Below are 15947 nucleotides of genomic sequence, written 5' to 3'. Positions count from 1 at the left end.
TACATAAGACACCACATTATGGCCATGAGAATAAGAAATTGGCACTTAAATACAGCGATACATACATAATTATGAGAAATTTGTCATCCCACAATCTTGTCCAGATACTACAATCCAACTTCTGTAAATTTCACTGTACCTCTACTAAATTCAATTAATAAGTTACTGGTCCATAGTTAAGGAGGCCACAACTTTAACTCTAATAGATTCCTAACATTCCTTCCGGAAGTCAGTGATGCATATTTCTCATGAAATTGTCAGGAGGGTCCAAATCTTGTCCTCTTACTTGCCTTTCTATACAAAAATTACATTTTTCTAATTTTTCCAATATTTAAGTAATTAACTACATATAGATCATCTTTGAAGTCATGTCTCAATTTGGTAGTATATAAGTTTATTCTTGTCATGCAGGAAATGAATAAAACACCACAATAGTCAACCTAAAGGTTGCTTCTACACAAGAGGGTAGGGACCTAACCTCATCCTCAGTCAATTGGGGGTAGGCACAGTGGCGAGGGGAGGAGGACCCAGGTTTAAATCTGGCCAATTCTTGGAACCCTAAGAATTAACCTATCTGTTACTTTGTTCCTGGGAAATTTAAGGCAGCACAGAGAAACAGGCACTAGCTCACCTACGCTGAAGAGTGATTTTCACATGCCACCTATTCTCCCTCATGAGAAAGAGAGAATCTTTAACCTTCTCCTTCCTTTCTGAAAAGGAGCCACTACTTCATGAGAATGAAGGCAGTGTGATACCACTTCAAATTCAGCAGTGGTACTTACCACATTACCACAAGCTTTTCTGACCAATAGATGTATCCATTTAAGCTATAATTAAAAATCAATAAAATTGGATTTTTCATCTGTAAGTACGCCCATCAAAGATGTCGCCCCAAATTCTCCTGCGAGAGCCATGAAATGCATATTATTTTTTGTGGAATGATGTTTACTATACTTTGTGGCACTTTTTCAGCTAACTATTGACAGAGAATAGGTTGGGCAAAAATCATATCTACCTATACACTTGGAGAACATCAACAATCAAGGATTTGACTCTTGCAATACAGAACCTGAAAATTTTTACTATTTTACCTCATGGTAGGAGGAAAGAATAAGCAAAAGCAGCAAGCAAAAACCACATCATGATGACTGGCACCTTATCTTGATGCAATACATTAAAAAACAATTCAATGACAAAAGGCATCATCCATACATGGGAAGGCATAATAAACAAACCACAGAAAGCATCAAGTGACTTAATAAATATTTTATTAGTTTTGTACATAAAAATATTACAGAATGCACAAGTTGTCCGTCCAGTGCTCTGAAAACATAAATCCATATCTGATGCCCTAGTTCAGAGGGACATTCTGAAAAAAAATTCTTTCCTTCAAAAATGGCTCTTGAAGTATTTTACTTGGAAAAATATGAAACCTATGATTTCTATTTTATGAACCAAAAAGCAAAATAGAAATAAAGCGAGAAATTCCAAATTTTGCATATATTAGAAAAATGAAACTTTGTAGCATACAAAAAAATCAGCGCAAATGACTTTACACTTTAAGGCTTCACTTTATGGAATTGTTTGATGTCCATATTATCAGTTTGTAATTTTCCACAGACTTTATTTCACAGTACAATGTGTTTCACCAATTTGTGGCATTGTCAGGTACCTGATGATGCCACAAGGCACACACCAATTGATATATCAACAGAGATAAAAACTTGATGAATGACTTGATGTGAAAAAATTGTCTCATGAGATGCAGTAGCCTCTAATTTGATAATTTCCTATGATAAGCAACTTAGTAATTAAAGTACAGGCCAAACTATATTTGGCCTAAACAGCTAAGATGCATAGAAAGACTAACTTTCGTTGTGTTTACAACCCACAAATGGGATACCCAGAAAGCTGACACAGCACTCAGGTCCATTTACACAGTAAACAACATCTCCCTGATTTGGAAAGTCTGACTCATTGCCAGAGGATATCAGGCTCTTAGCTTCCCAGGTTAGGGGGTCGAATGTTTCCAGGATACTCCATGATTCTCTAGCTGGAACGCTGAAGATATAGCACAATGTATTTCAGCCGTAAACAACCAGTGGATTATCTCCCACAGCAGTTGACGGGCAGTCGCGAAAATTACAGCGCTTCCACAAGGGGGAGACAACAGGGCTGCTAACGTATGCATTAGGCTACATTCTGACCAAAATGAACAAATTTCTACTTGATGATATAGAGAAGAAGTGTTTTGAATCTCTCTAACAGTTATTTTGAGTATAAGAAAAACATTAAAGCACAGAAATTTTGTGATGACAACATTCTGAAGTGCTGAGTGTCTACCATAGAGGATGCATGCATCAATATAGAGATTTAAAACCACAGGTAATTGAAAATGAATGTACTGAAATGAAGAGGGTGTGAACTATTGGCTATGAATTAGTAAGGTGTCAATCCTCTAGCCAATATTGATGGCTCAATCCTATCAATGGTTCCAATCTTATAGCCAATCAATATTTGCAAATAAATGCACCATTCAAGTGTTGCGTTTAATTAAGGAGAAACATGCAATCTCTGTTTTCGAAGACTTAAAATCAATTTGGATGACAGTATCTAAATGATGATTGTGAAAGATTTTTTGACTGTTTCATGTACCCTTACGAACATGAAAACAGATTTAACTGTAATAGAGTTAGGAGATTTATTTAATGCTTTTTACAGAGAAGCTCTCTGTAAAATTAACATTTTCCTAATATGAATCAATTTCCCAGGTTGGTGGAGACAATGCCAGAATACATATTCGTCACTCAAGAAAAACTTAAAAGCCTTGATTTTTTTCTCAGTTCATTCCAAAAATTTTGCCCTTCTGATTAAACAATTTTAAGTGTATTTAGGAATTTCACAGATCTCTAAGTAGCAGGCCAAAATTTTCCCATGAATGCCCCTTTTTTCTTAATACAGAGCACTAATATAAACATTTATTAACTTAAAAGTTAATCTAAGCAAAATATAATTTCTTTGAATATTTGAACATCAACTCTTTTCAACAACATTTTGTCCTTGATCTCATGAATTGACTTTTCAATGTACACATTAATGGCAAGGTTGAAAATGAGTAACTGTTTTACTTCTTTCTTTATTTCCCACTTTTCCCTGCTTTCCCCAAATCGAATCACTACTGCCTGTTCTCCACATAAGAGCACGTACCCTAATTAATCTCCTGCTACTGTAGTAAATTCCAATTTCTTTTGGGGCATACATATATGCTATTCTAGTCCATTTTGTCAAAATATTTCCTACACCAGGGAATGGAATTTAGAACATAAATTATATCAATAGGAAAAAATTGGTTTGACAAAAATGTTAACTTGCAAAAGACACAGCTTACCTGTAATTGTAGTCAGTTTCTGTAGCGATTCCAGCCATTATGGCTCCAACAATACCAGCCATAACTCCTGGCATTCCATGAAGGTTATGTACACCACAAGTATCATGGAGGTTTATTTTAGACAGCAGGAAAGGCTGAAATAATTATGATTGCAATAATAAGTCATTAGCACAGTGCTACAAAGGAGACAATTTAGAGGCAATCAAAATGAAATTCAATAGTCTAACAAAATAAAAATATACCACTCAAATTTTATGGACTGGTATGGCAGATATTAGTTACTCTACCATAAACATAATGCCCAGACAGTTTTCTAGCAAAAAAAATTGGAATCTATCATAAGTAATAAACTAATTATGTTGTTTTTTTGTTTTTACAAATCGACTTTGCATTCCAGGTAGGTTCATTCCATGATAGAAGAAAAGATGAACATAATCCATGATTCTAAACAATGTATAATTTTCTTTGAATAAACCATGCACATGATTTTTCAGCATGGAGCGCAACCATATTTTACATTAATTTATATTGGTAAAATTGTTTTGCTAATGAAGTGATTTTCTTTAAGAGAACGAGTCATGAACAAAGAATGTTTGCTGTATGAGGTTCCACTGCATTGTGCCTCTGCCTAACTACCACAGAAAACCACTACTTGCAGTGAAGTTCTCCATATGTAGGTGTTGGGCCAGTTTTTATGTTGTATCTTGTATTTCACTGTCCTGCATTTTACTGGGAGTGATTATTTACAGACATACCACCTGTGGTTGGCCTCTTGCTTACTTTAATCTTCTGGTAACTTTATCATCATGTGAACCTGCCTTTCCATTTTCTGTAAATTTAATGCTAACCTAAGAACATACATATGGATAGTGAGTAAAGCGATTAGAAACTCGTGCATAAGAATAAAATTATTTATTAAACAGAGAGAGACATGAATTCATCCATGGCATTGACTTGATGTTCGCACAGGAACTGATAAGTTTAGATTAAATGGCAAATTTACTATTTCCCATAATTTTCTAGGTGACGCTTTCAGCAATTTGACATTAGCATAAAAAGAGTTCTTGGCAAACATGGCCGGGCTGTGAGGACTTATCCTGAGGTCATTACACCCTCTTGCGCAGTGCCTATGTACATCAGCATTGGGAATAAAATTGAGCATGGGTTTGTTTTGCTGCACAATTGTAATTGCATTGAATTGTAAGTTCTATTGGATAACTTAATACCTAACGTTCTTTGTTTGTGCGAGCATTGGCTCACTTCTGTTGATGTCACCTATCTGTGTGTTCATAGCTATACCATAGCTGATATTTATTGTCATTCTCTTTTTGAAAAAGGTGGCACAATGATCCTGTTGAATGATGGTTTAGTTTCGATCACTCCGCCGATGATACCCAACTACCTAGAGTTAGAGAAAAACTTTGAGTGTTCTATGTGTTCTTTTATTTATACGAACATTGAATGTGCTATTTGTGTTTTTCACTCTCCACTGGGTGACTTTCAATTGTTTACACAAAATCTCGATATTTTGCTTAATTATATTTTCACCTGGAAACCTGAGTCACTCATTATATTGACCAGTGACTTTAATTGTAATTTACATTGCATCGGCAGTTACCAAAAAACTTTACTCAATTTCCTCCGGTCATATAACTTAAATGTCCGTGCAAATCATGCTACCCGTGTTAACTATTCCTCATCTACTCTACTCGATCTCACAATTTCAAATCTTGATCCCAACAATGTAAAATCCAAAGTTATCCTCTCTGATGCATCTGATCATTATCCCGTTATGACTTATTTCTCCATCAAAACCAAACCTCGATCCATTACGCGTGAAATTAGATGTCATTCTGATCTCAAAATTACCACTTTTATTAATCTGCTGAATGCAGAAACATGGACTGACGTACATGTTGGCAATGACTTTGAAACAAAATTTCCTTTCTTTCATGAAAGGTTTTTATACTAATTTAATGTTGCTTTACCTGTAGTTTCTCACAAAATTTCACAAAGAAATCCAAAAAATCAATGTATTACAGATGAAATTCATGCCTATCAATCACCTCAAGGATATCAACCTCAAGGACCGATTTGTCCAATATAAATCACCTGATAATAAGGATGTAGAGCTTCAATACAAATCTCTCAAAAGGTCATACCAGACACTTCTCAATACTGCTAAACTGACATACGATAATGACAGATTGTTAAACTACTCCAACAAGTCTCGGGAAATTTGGAAGATTGTTAATGAATCAAAGAAATTATCTCTTTCCCAACCTTTCATACACCTAGCCCAAATATAGCTGCAAAAGATTTCAATAATCATTTTAATACTCTTCCCTCACTTGACCAACCTACTAATCAGATAAATTATACAAATATTTTTAATTTATCCACCTCATTTCTCCTCATTCCTTGTTCTGTAAATGAACTTAAAATTGTTGCTAATAGCTATAGCAGAAAGTACAGTGCAGGCATGGATGAAATACCTAACTTTATCATCAGGATTTGTTTGATTTAATTAAGGACCTTTTTTTGCATCTCAGTAACGCTTCCTTTATCAAGGCCATCCTCCCCTCAGCATTGAAAACCTCAGATGTCATCCCTCTAATCAAAAAAAGGCAGTCCTCTGAATCTCAACTCCTATCGACCCATCACTATTCAAATCAATTCTCAAAAATATTTGAAAAATCCTACCATCAAAAGTAGGTTAGGTACTTAGAATCCTCCAGCATATTGACCCCATCTCAACATAGCTTTAGAAAGAACATATCCACCACATCTGCCATGCATGATGCAATTGATCATCTACACAATGCTCTGGATTATAAATTTAATACCAGGGCTTTAATATTTGATTTCACCAAAGCCTTTGATCTTGCCAACCATAATGTACTCTGAAAAATTACATTGGATTGACATTAAAAGGCTCACAAAAACTGGTTGATATCATATTTACAAGCCAAAGTTCAGCACGTTATTATCTATAAAGATGGAGCAATATATACTTCTCCCCCTAAAATAATCAATCAAGGCATTCCCCAGGGTTCCATCCTTGAGCCCACTCTCTTTCTAATATATATTGATGATCTACCCAATATATTGAACAGCGCACCTGACAGTCATCCTATTTTACATACTGATTACCATAACATTCTTATTTCCTCAGCCTCACCTCAGCAACTCATTTACAGTAGCATTCTTGTAACCCATAAAATTCATTTGTGGTCCATAAACAATTTCCTCAAAATTAATATTGATAAATCACAAGTAATAAAATTTGCTCATAAGAACACTCCATCCCAACTGTTGAAATTACCATTAGAAGGCAAATATTTGCCTCAGGTTGAGTCAGTCAAATTTCTTGGTACGAATTTAAATTGTCATCTTCATAAAGATTCTCATATTAATAGGCTCTTAAACAAACTAAATCCACTGTTTCTTAATCTGGATAATCTGCTTTACTGTTTCTAAAAATGTTCTTCTATCCCTCTATTATGGTTTGCATTATTCTCATATTATTTCAAATGTTATTTTCTCAGGTTCATCCCCACAGGCCATATCCATTTTTAAATTACAAAAATAAGTTGTACGATTGAGAGCTAGTGTTAGATATGATGCCCCTATTATTATTAGGTAATCTACTGGTTAAGGTAGGTTTTTGGATGGACATAATTCCTAATTAAATAATTTGTGACCCCTCGCAATACACTACATCCTACTCTACATCAGGTCCCTCTTCAGCTCTGAGTACTTTCTTCCTCCCTTCATCCCGTCCAACATCCCTATCCTGTTTCTACCCTTTCCTTTTTTGCCTAACATTCTCCCCTCAATTATGGTCTTCAACATCCCGCTGCCGGTCAATACCCCCTTCATCCACTTTTCCTGCCTCTGTAGGATTTCTCCCAGCAAACCCCTCTCTTCGCCCACCATACCAAGTACTTCCACATTTGTTTTCTTCTCCGTCCATTTCACCTTCTCCATTCTTTTCCAAACCCACATTTCAAAAGCCTCCAGTCTAAGTCTATCCTCCTGCTTCAATGACCACGTTTCCACGCCGTACATAGCCACGCTCCATATCAAAGTTTTTACGAGTCTTTTCTTAACATCCTTACTCAGCGTCCCTTTCATCAATTCCCTCCTCCTTGTGAAAGCCTCTTTGCCTAGCGCAATTCTTCTCCTTACGTCCCTACTACTTTGACCGTGTTGGTCTAAAACACTACCGAGATAAATAAACTGTTCTACCTGCTCTATTTTTGCCCTCCTATTTTAATGTTTAGCTTAGCCTTTTAATTTCTCGAAAATCGCATAACCTTTGTTTTATTAATATTGATTCTCATCCCATACCTGTCACACTGAATTTCCAATTCACTAGGCAGTTTAACCTTTTCCCTCTTTCATAATATTTTTACTACTGTATCATACACAAGAATGAACCTGAAGACTTTCCCAACTAATGCTGACATTCATAATCACAGTACCCTCAATATAAACAATCTACAAGTCAATTTTGTGTAAGCAAGATGAACCTATAAAGGACCCAAGAGCATGGGACTTATTTTGTACCATAAACTTCCTTATTTTCTGAAATCTAATATGGGTTTAGTAACGTTTAAGAGTAAATTAACATATTTTTTACCCGAAATAATATTTCATAGTGTGGATCAATACCTCTCTTATAATCAATGAATGTGTCTGTATTCAGCTTGATTTGTATCCTCATGTTTCTATTGTTTTACATACATATATGTATACTCTGCTTTGACAGAACCTATACCACATGGTGTGCCTGTGAGTAAATGATGATATGATATATGATATGCTAATAGTCTAATTTTTCAAACCCACAAATATTAAATTAATCACAGAAAAAGATCATAAATAAATGGAAAATTCAATGCTATCCATTCCTTGAAACTGGCTTTTACTTGATTAAAAATACTACGGCAGGTGATGAGTTCCTATGAATTGTTTTTTAAGCTGGAGGTAGCCAATCAGGGATGGAAGGCCAACAAGATCCAAATTGAAGATTTCCACCAACCTGTAGGAAATGATATCCAAAAACAGAGAGTGTTCCAGCAGCCATACCAATAAGAAGGGCACCATATGGTTGCACCATCATGTCAGCTGCTGTGCCAACAGCCACTCCTCCAGCCAGGGTTGCATTTTGTACATGAACCTATGAAGATAATAGAAGCATAAAATTGAAAACGGTAGAGAAGGAAACTGAAAATAATGTTACGTGGTTTCAGACATTGAAGTCTTTGAGAGAATAGTTGTCAAAGCAGAAAAAGTGGAAATTCTTAAATGGTCCCAAAACAATGATAATTTGATGTTGAGATGAAAGGATATGAAGATTATTGGGATAGAAAGATATGAAGTTTTTTGAAAACATTTTGTTTGCATTAAATTGATTTTGCATCATATTTTCACTATAAAGGATGACAGAATTAGTTAACTTTATTCCATCTAGCCAATGCTATATTTGCTCTTTAAATTATTTTCTTTCCTTTCTATTGATTTATTTTCTCCTTATTCCTTTAATTTTTCCCTTTATCAATTCTGAATATTTTGTGCTAACAAATTTGGTAAGAACAAAGACAGCTTAAAAAAATCCTGTTCAGAAAAATCATGCGATACATTGTGACAACCATTAAAATAAATCGTGCATCAAAAACAAATGGTTTGAATATTGGCACGAAACAGACTGTGGACCAATGTATGAATGTTAACAAGTATATTTTAACTGCACTGGTTAGTTACAGTTTTTGTTACAGTTTTTGCCTATTAATACCATTGTATTCGGAAAACAATTTATTTTACCTGATACCAAAATTAAGCATCTAATGGCTATCAAATTGATATGCATTTTGTGGGAACAGCCAAACTGTGAGGATTAATTCCCCTCTGTGGAATACTCTACCTACAGAGCTAAATGCTTCACTCAGACAAATATGTATGTTCAATCAAGTCATAGAATGTTTGCTTCTTCAGCAAAGGCCTTATTTAAGTTATTAAAGCCCAACTAATATGCATGCAGTGTCATTGATGGTCCTTTGACTTTATGCCTGTCACTTATGCAATGCAATTATGTCCTATTTGTAATTTCCATCTTGCTTGACCTTTGAGACTTTCCCAAAACTTCCTCAAAACAAAGGAATATAAGACTCAATGTTTACCCCACACTTACATTTGAATCACACTAATGAAAAAATAGAAGAAATGAAGGAAACAAAAAATAGAAGTGCCTTTCATGTTGATTGAATGAACCACTCTTTCAAAGAATACTATCTATGCTAAGATTTGATTAGTGAATGAATGTGGTACTGTATGCTCTTTTTATGATATTTTATACCCCATGGTACACCCATTCTAAACACCTAATCTTCTTTTCCATGGAAATGGTAATCATGCAGATATAATGGGATGAATGATAATCAAGAAATTCTTGTCTCATACATTGCTAACAATTACACTCATTACTGTAGTTTTGGTTCTGTAATTGTCAGGATGCATTACTCTGATGATTTAATTCATTACTATACTATGTGAATATAAAGGAAAAGGTTTTAACAGCCTTCATGAATAGTTTACAGTTTTAAATTATTACTTAAACAGCTACTCCACTGGGGTAAAATTTCCCCCAAACACATGCAAAGTTAAGTTCAATTTCTTAAGAAACAATTTCAGTCATGAGTTATCAAATGAAGAACAAAGTTAAAGAAGCAAGTTATATTCAGTATTAATTATAATTAACATCTCTCAGTTGTTTTATGCTGTTAACAACCCCACTGTATTCGGTATTTAGATTAAATGCTCAACTTTATTTTACTTTTTAAAAAAGAAATAAGTTGGCTCATTAATAATGAAAATTGGTACTAATGAGTGTTTTATTTTGAAAAAAAAACTTCAGATTTTATAAAATATTGGTAAATTGTTCTTGACAGTGACTCACTGATAAAATACGGAGGTTGACTAAGTACTTTTGCTTTTAGCTTACCACTAAATGCTATTCCATATCCATTCAATATGGATTTGATTAGGTGGAATTTAAGGTTCTGAGGGTTGCACAAGTTTTCATTAATGAATCCCATTTTTCCCAATTAATTCCTGCGGCAGATTATTCACGAGATTCGATTTTAGGAATGTCTTGTTACAGTTGTGTTTTCACTTAAGTTGTTACATGTGACCTAGTGTTCCCAGTTGGATATTTCACCTTATGCTAGTGAAAGGTACTTACAAAAAATACAACGAATACCAAAACAAAATTATCAAGACGCATGAAACAAGACATTGATATCTAGCTTATGCCAAAAAGAAGTTTCATGTCAGGAATGTTGATGGTCATACCCAGAATAATAACCTGACAATGAGATAAATCATTTTTAATTAATCAACCAATCTGGAACTAGGAAATTAAATCAAAACTACACAGCAATTTTAAAATCAAGACTTTGATTTGGTCGAATAACTGGTATTTTCATTATTTACAGAAACAACAATTGTTTTAGCAAACCCAGCAATCCCCTTATTTTTCCATTATTTTGATTGGGTGGCCACCCTGCTAACGTGAATCATAGCATGTTGTCTGGTTTGGGTCCTATTTCTAACTAAACATGAGAATTACAGCCATTTTAAATTCACTTCTCAAAACATTGAGTCTCCTTTGGAAGTAATTAGCATGAAATGCAATCAATAATTTCCTACCTTCAGCCAAGAATTCATCAGTATTAATCATGGGAGGATTTTACATAATCTTATATTGAGTAAGTGTCTTTAATCCAAAAAGAAACCCCCTGGTCACAAAACTAGCTTGAAGTCCAAAAGAAGAATTTCCATGTAGATTCACATATGAAAAATTCTGCACACTAATCCACTCCAAACCCCAAACTAACATGACACCATATATCCTTAAATCTCATACTACATATAAAAATACCTCATTCGTTAGCTGATCAAACTTTCTGTCTCCCTCAATTACATCCAAAATGCCTATTCTTTTCCTCCCTTTGCCTCCTTTCCCAGCATTCTACCCTCTACTACTATCTCCAGCATCCCATTACCTCTCTCAGTACCAGTTAAATCATTTTGTTCCCTACTTGTTTGAGCTGATGACCCTTAACTTTAATGTTTGTGCTGGTCATCCTTTTACTTAAGAATCCCATTGCCTTTGTTTTCTTATGATGGCAAGGCACAATGTTTATTGTATGTAATTTGTGACCCTTTGGTCGATGACTAAGTTAGTTTCAACATGTAGCACCATCATCAAGTGATGCTACCCATTGTAACCAAGGTGTTTGAATAAATATTTTTGTAGAAATACAAAGTGTATTCTTGGAGTCACAGATCCCTTCCACACAGTGATGATGGAAACTACATCGTATAAAGCTTAATCTGCAAATAAAACTGATTAAATATTAAGCCTGATTATTAAAGGGTTCCCCACCCAACTTCGTTCCAGCCCTTACTATGCCTCTCTCACCATTTCCTCTGCTTAAACATGTATTGAAAAGAATAGGTAACATTGGACATCCCTTGCCTTTTTCAGTACAATTCACTTGGGGAGCAATTATGATTTACCACTTCTGTTAAAATTTGAATACAGAAAAACACCTGATGTCCCAGACAGACATACATCACCAAACTTGGTTCTAAATACCCAGTTCAGCCTCTTTATCATTAACACATTCAGGGCCCTGATTTTGAAGGAAAGAAAAAGCCAAACAGCAGTTTTTGTCTTCCCATCATATATTATCATATAAGTCCAGAAGGCTAGTGTCGTGTGAGATCGAGGAGATGTGTTTTTATTGGAATCACGACAACAAGAAAATCATCCCTGGTCTACTCAGTCATGCTGCGTCCCCTCTCACATTCAAATGTCTCCTAGATATATGGTTCAACTTAAGTTGAAATTCCTACCTTTGATGCACGAAACAAAGCTTTGCCTTATAATGAACTCCAGACTCTAAATTGCTTCACCATTAGAAAAATCAACCAGGTTTTTTTCCTTACCTTAATTATTTAGCAATTTACTATGTTTTGAGAATTGGATGAAAATTCATTCTCACCTTTCAATCTGACAAACGGATACTTTACATTTTTTGTAAAATATATTGTAAAGTACTGAGTAAGTATTTTTCAACATTGTAAATTGAATGTTAAATCTGAAAAACTATACATGATTACAATAAAGCATACATGTAAATAGCAAAATTGTACCTCTAAATTAAGTAATTACAACGGTATGTCTCTCAGTCTAACCAACCAACCAAGCAAGTTGGAAACAATCATTCTACCCCTAATATACCAACCCATTGATATAGAGGGTTCAAAAACCGATCTTTGAAAGGTTATTTTTCTCACCATATCAAATTTGAATCCTTTCGTTACTGCGGCAGAGACGGCAAAAGCTGTGACACAGCAGGCAGCCAGTGAAAAATATGTATTGATTATCGCACGATGCTGCTGATCTCCAGTAACCAATGCGGCATTGAAGCTAGGCCAGAAAATCCACAGAAATATTGTACCTGAAGTAAAAGGAACAGTAACATTGAAATTTTGTAGGCATTTATGTTTCTTATATTTGATGTGGACACTCCTATGTGCTTAGTGCAAGGATTGCAGGACCAAAGGAGTTCATTTGAAATGGGGACTATTACTTTTGAAATCTTTGCAATAATACAGGGTCTGTACAATAAGTATCGTGACTGGTTCGCTGTAGGTGACTGTGACATGACTGGTTCCACCCTGTTAGGTGGATTCCAGAAGGATTAAAGCCTCTGGTAAAAGTGTGTCGACGTTCAAGGGATGCACTTTGAGGAATATTGAGGCATTGCAGCAATATCTGAAATAAATCACTTTTTCTGAAACTTTTTAAACAAACCATGTACATCTAATTAAGGTTATTGCACATCATAAATTAATTGATGATGGCTTGGTTAACATTTTCCATTTAGTTTCTATGGATATCATCTTAAGTTAGAGCAAAGTTACACTATGCAATTTAACATTTGAGCTAAGAAGATTAAATGAGCGTAACATACTTCTGATAGGTAAATAGTATAAAAAGTTTCTGCTGCAGTCCTTAATGAGGAATCATTTTTTCTTCTCGTAGAAGGAAATGTAACATAACCTATTCTTGTTCCTGCTGTGATTAAACTGATATTCTTGCTGTCATTTGTCCCATATTCATATTTTCTCAGGAAATTAATTATTAAATTCACTCTCTATGCTTAAACATCAACACTTACGGTATACATATAAGTGCATGCTTATAATTTATAATACCGTATATGTTCAAAATTGGAGAAAAAATGTATCACTATATTTCCTGTCATTGTTCTTCTTCTATTGACTCACTTGACTATTCACAATTTCAAGAGGTTAATAAATAATAAAATTCTAATAAGAGTCTAATGAACAATTCATTAGACTCTTATTAGAATTTGTTATTTATCCTTATACTTTGGAGGACTGTGGGCATGAAAATTTCCTTTAAAGAAAGTTCCCTTCAGATAATGTCATATGTTCACATGTAGGTAACCATTACCAATGCGTGACTACAATTTTACCAACCCACTTTGCTTTTTTGGGCTGAAAATATATACCTTGATTTTCTCTTCTAAGAAGGTACTGAACTTTACTCCCTTGAGTTTATAACACTGTTATTAAGCTATGGATTCATGTTATTGAATTGTTTAATATTAATATCAAAAAAGATATACTCCAACACATCTATTTTTTAAGTTTTACATAAACTATTTCAATATTACCAACCACGCCACATATATAGACCCAATGAACCAAAAATACAGGCACCAATTTCTGGAAAAGTCCCCACATATTACTGCTTTCCATTAGACACTATAGGTAAGGACATTTTTATACATTCACAACTTTCAGTTGTTGGACTCATGGTGACAATTCTAAGACCAGTGGTTCTCTTTCTCAGAGTACCTGAACCATAATCATGGTAGGCTGAGTTTCACCACTGAGCTTCATAGACCTTTACCTGGTAGAGTGACTTTGATGAGTTCCCCCATGATACAACATAAATTCTTCCTTAATAAGAGCTCATATATTTTAATGGATAAACTGCAGCAACATGGTAATTCATATCCATGCAATTACAGAGAATCAATGAACAAAAATATCTAACCAATCATGACATTTACATCTAAAGTTTTGAGATAAAATGATGAATTTAAAAAATTAACATTCAACATTATGAATACTTCAGCTACATCTCATAGAACCAAAGGCTTTACCAGATGATGATTCTTGAATTCTGGGCTATACTCCATTTTTATTATACTCCAACCTATCAAAACACACACTCATTCAAAGGTTTTGTTGTTTTGCCATTATTCCAAAAATCATTGCTAAAATAGCAATGGATGATAGAAGAGCGAAGCCCATCGGATCCCTTATGTGAACAGGTAGATCATATTCTGTATCAACATTTGGATATGAGAAGGTTATCTGCAAGTTAAATGCTGCAATTGCTCATAACTGACCAACAACGAAATCGAGCTTGGGCTGGTTTGCTGCTATTTCAGCAAAATCTACAGGACTTAAAATATGTGCCATTACTATGGATGGAACATGAATAGATCACTACATGCCTGAAACCAAGGAACAATCTAAGCAGAGGTTTGCTGGTGGGAAGTCAGAAACAAAAGAAAGTGAATACCATCCCTTCAGAGGGGAAGGCTATGGCAATTAAATCATGGGATTCACATGGAATAATCTTCATTGACTACTACATTTTGGAAAAGGGAAAAACGATTACATGGCTTCCTATGCATTATTATTAGACCATTTTAAGACCAAGCTGCAAGAAAAATATCAACAAATGGCCAACATATAATGCTTTTTCCATCAGGGCAATGGACCAGCAAACTCCTCTGTAGTGGTGGTTGTAAAACTGATGGAGTATAGATCCCAACTCATTCCCCATCTATTCTCCAGATTTGGCTCCTTCAGTGCTATCTGTTCTTCAATTTGAAGAAATGGCTGGTGGGAAGAAGAGTGTACTCAAACAAAGAGATATTTGTGGAAACAAACATCCATTTTGCAGTGTTGGGACAATCGCATTACTTGGATGAGATCAACAAAATGAGCAAAACGCATCAGCAATGCAAGGTTTATATTAAAAAATTCATAAAGATTTTTCAATCTTCACCAGCCATAATGTCTTTTCATGCATTAAAACTGTTTAACCTCATAGCATAACACATTTTTTACCTGGTCCACAGGGGGCTGTTATAGAGAGGTTTAACTATATGTAAGTTTTTTTACATTTAGACCTTATAAATCATTTGAACTATTTCTCATTCACCATAATTGACCAATTTACAACGAAAAGTTCAAAACTAGTTACGATTATTTTAGAAACACTCAAGCCAAGGATATTAGTCAGTATTTTAGGAAGAAAAGTTAACTTTAAGATATATGGCAATTTGTAATAGTAACTGTGAAGAATAAAACATTTTAATTAATATGTGTATTGAAGGGTAACCTCATTTGACAACAGCTGAAACCATAAGAGACC

At 34.6% G+C, this 15947-nt stretch overlaps 1 protein-coding gene across 4 annotated transcripts in view; it reads right to left on the bottom strand.

Annotated features, from left to right (window-relative positions):
• The window catches only part of Rh50 (Rhesus blood group-associated glycoprotein Rh50), a 186619-nt gene that overhangs the window by 9136 nt on the left and 161536 nt on the right, over positions 1 to 15947 (bottom strand). For all 4 annotated transcript variants that reach the window (XM_071584737.1, XM_071584738.1, XM_071584736.1 and 1 more), the window contains 3 exons: positions 12758 to 12921; positions 8436 to 8573; positions 3389 to 3522 (listed from right to left, as the gene is read on the bottom strand). In XM_071584737.1, the coding sequence (XP_071440838.1) occupies positions 3389 to 3522; positions 8436 to 8573; positions 12758 to 12921 (436 nt within the window). The remainder of the gene's footprint in view (positions 1 to 3388; positions 3523 to 8435; positions 8574 to 12757; positions 12922 to 15947) is intronic.

This window comes from Hetaerina americana, unplaced genomic scaffold (assembly GCF_022747635.1).
Source record: "Hetaerina americana unplaced genomic scaffold, ioHetAmer1.1.p SCAF_2, whole genome shotgun sequence".
Taxonomy (NCBI): domain Eukaryota; kingdom Metazoa; phylum Arthropoda; class Insecta; order Odonata; family Calopterygidae; genus Hetaerina; species Hetaerina americana.
Note: the sequence above shows the minus strand (reverse complement) of the source record. Positions and strands in the feature narration are given on the sequence as shown.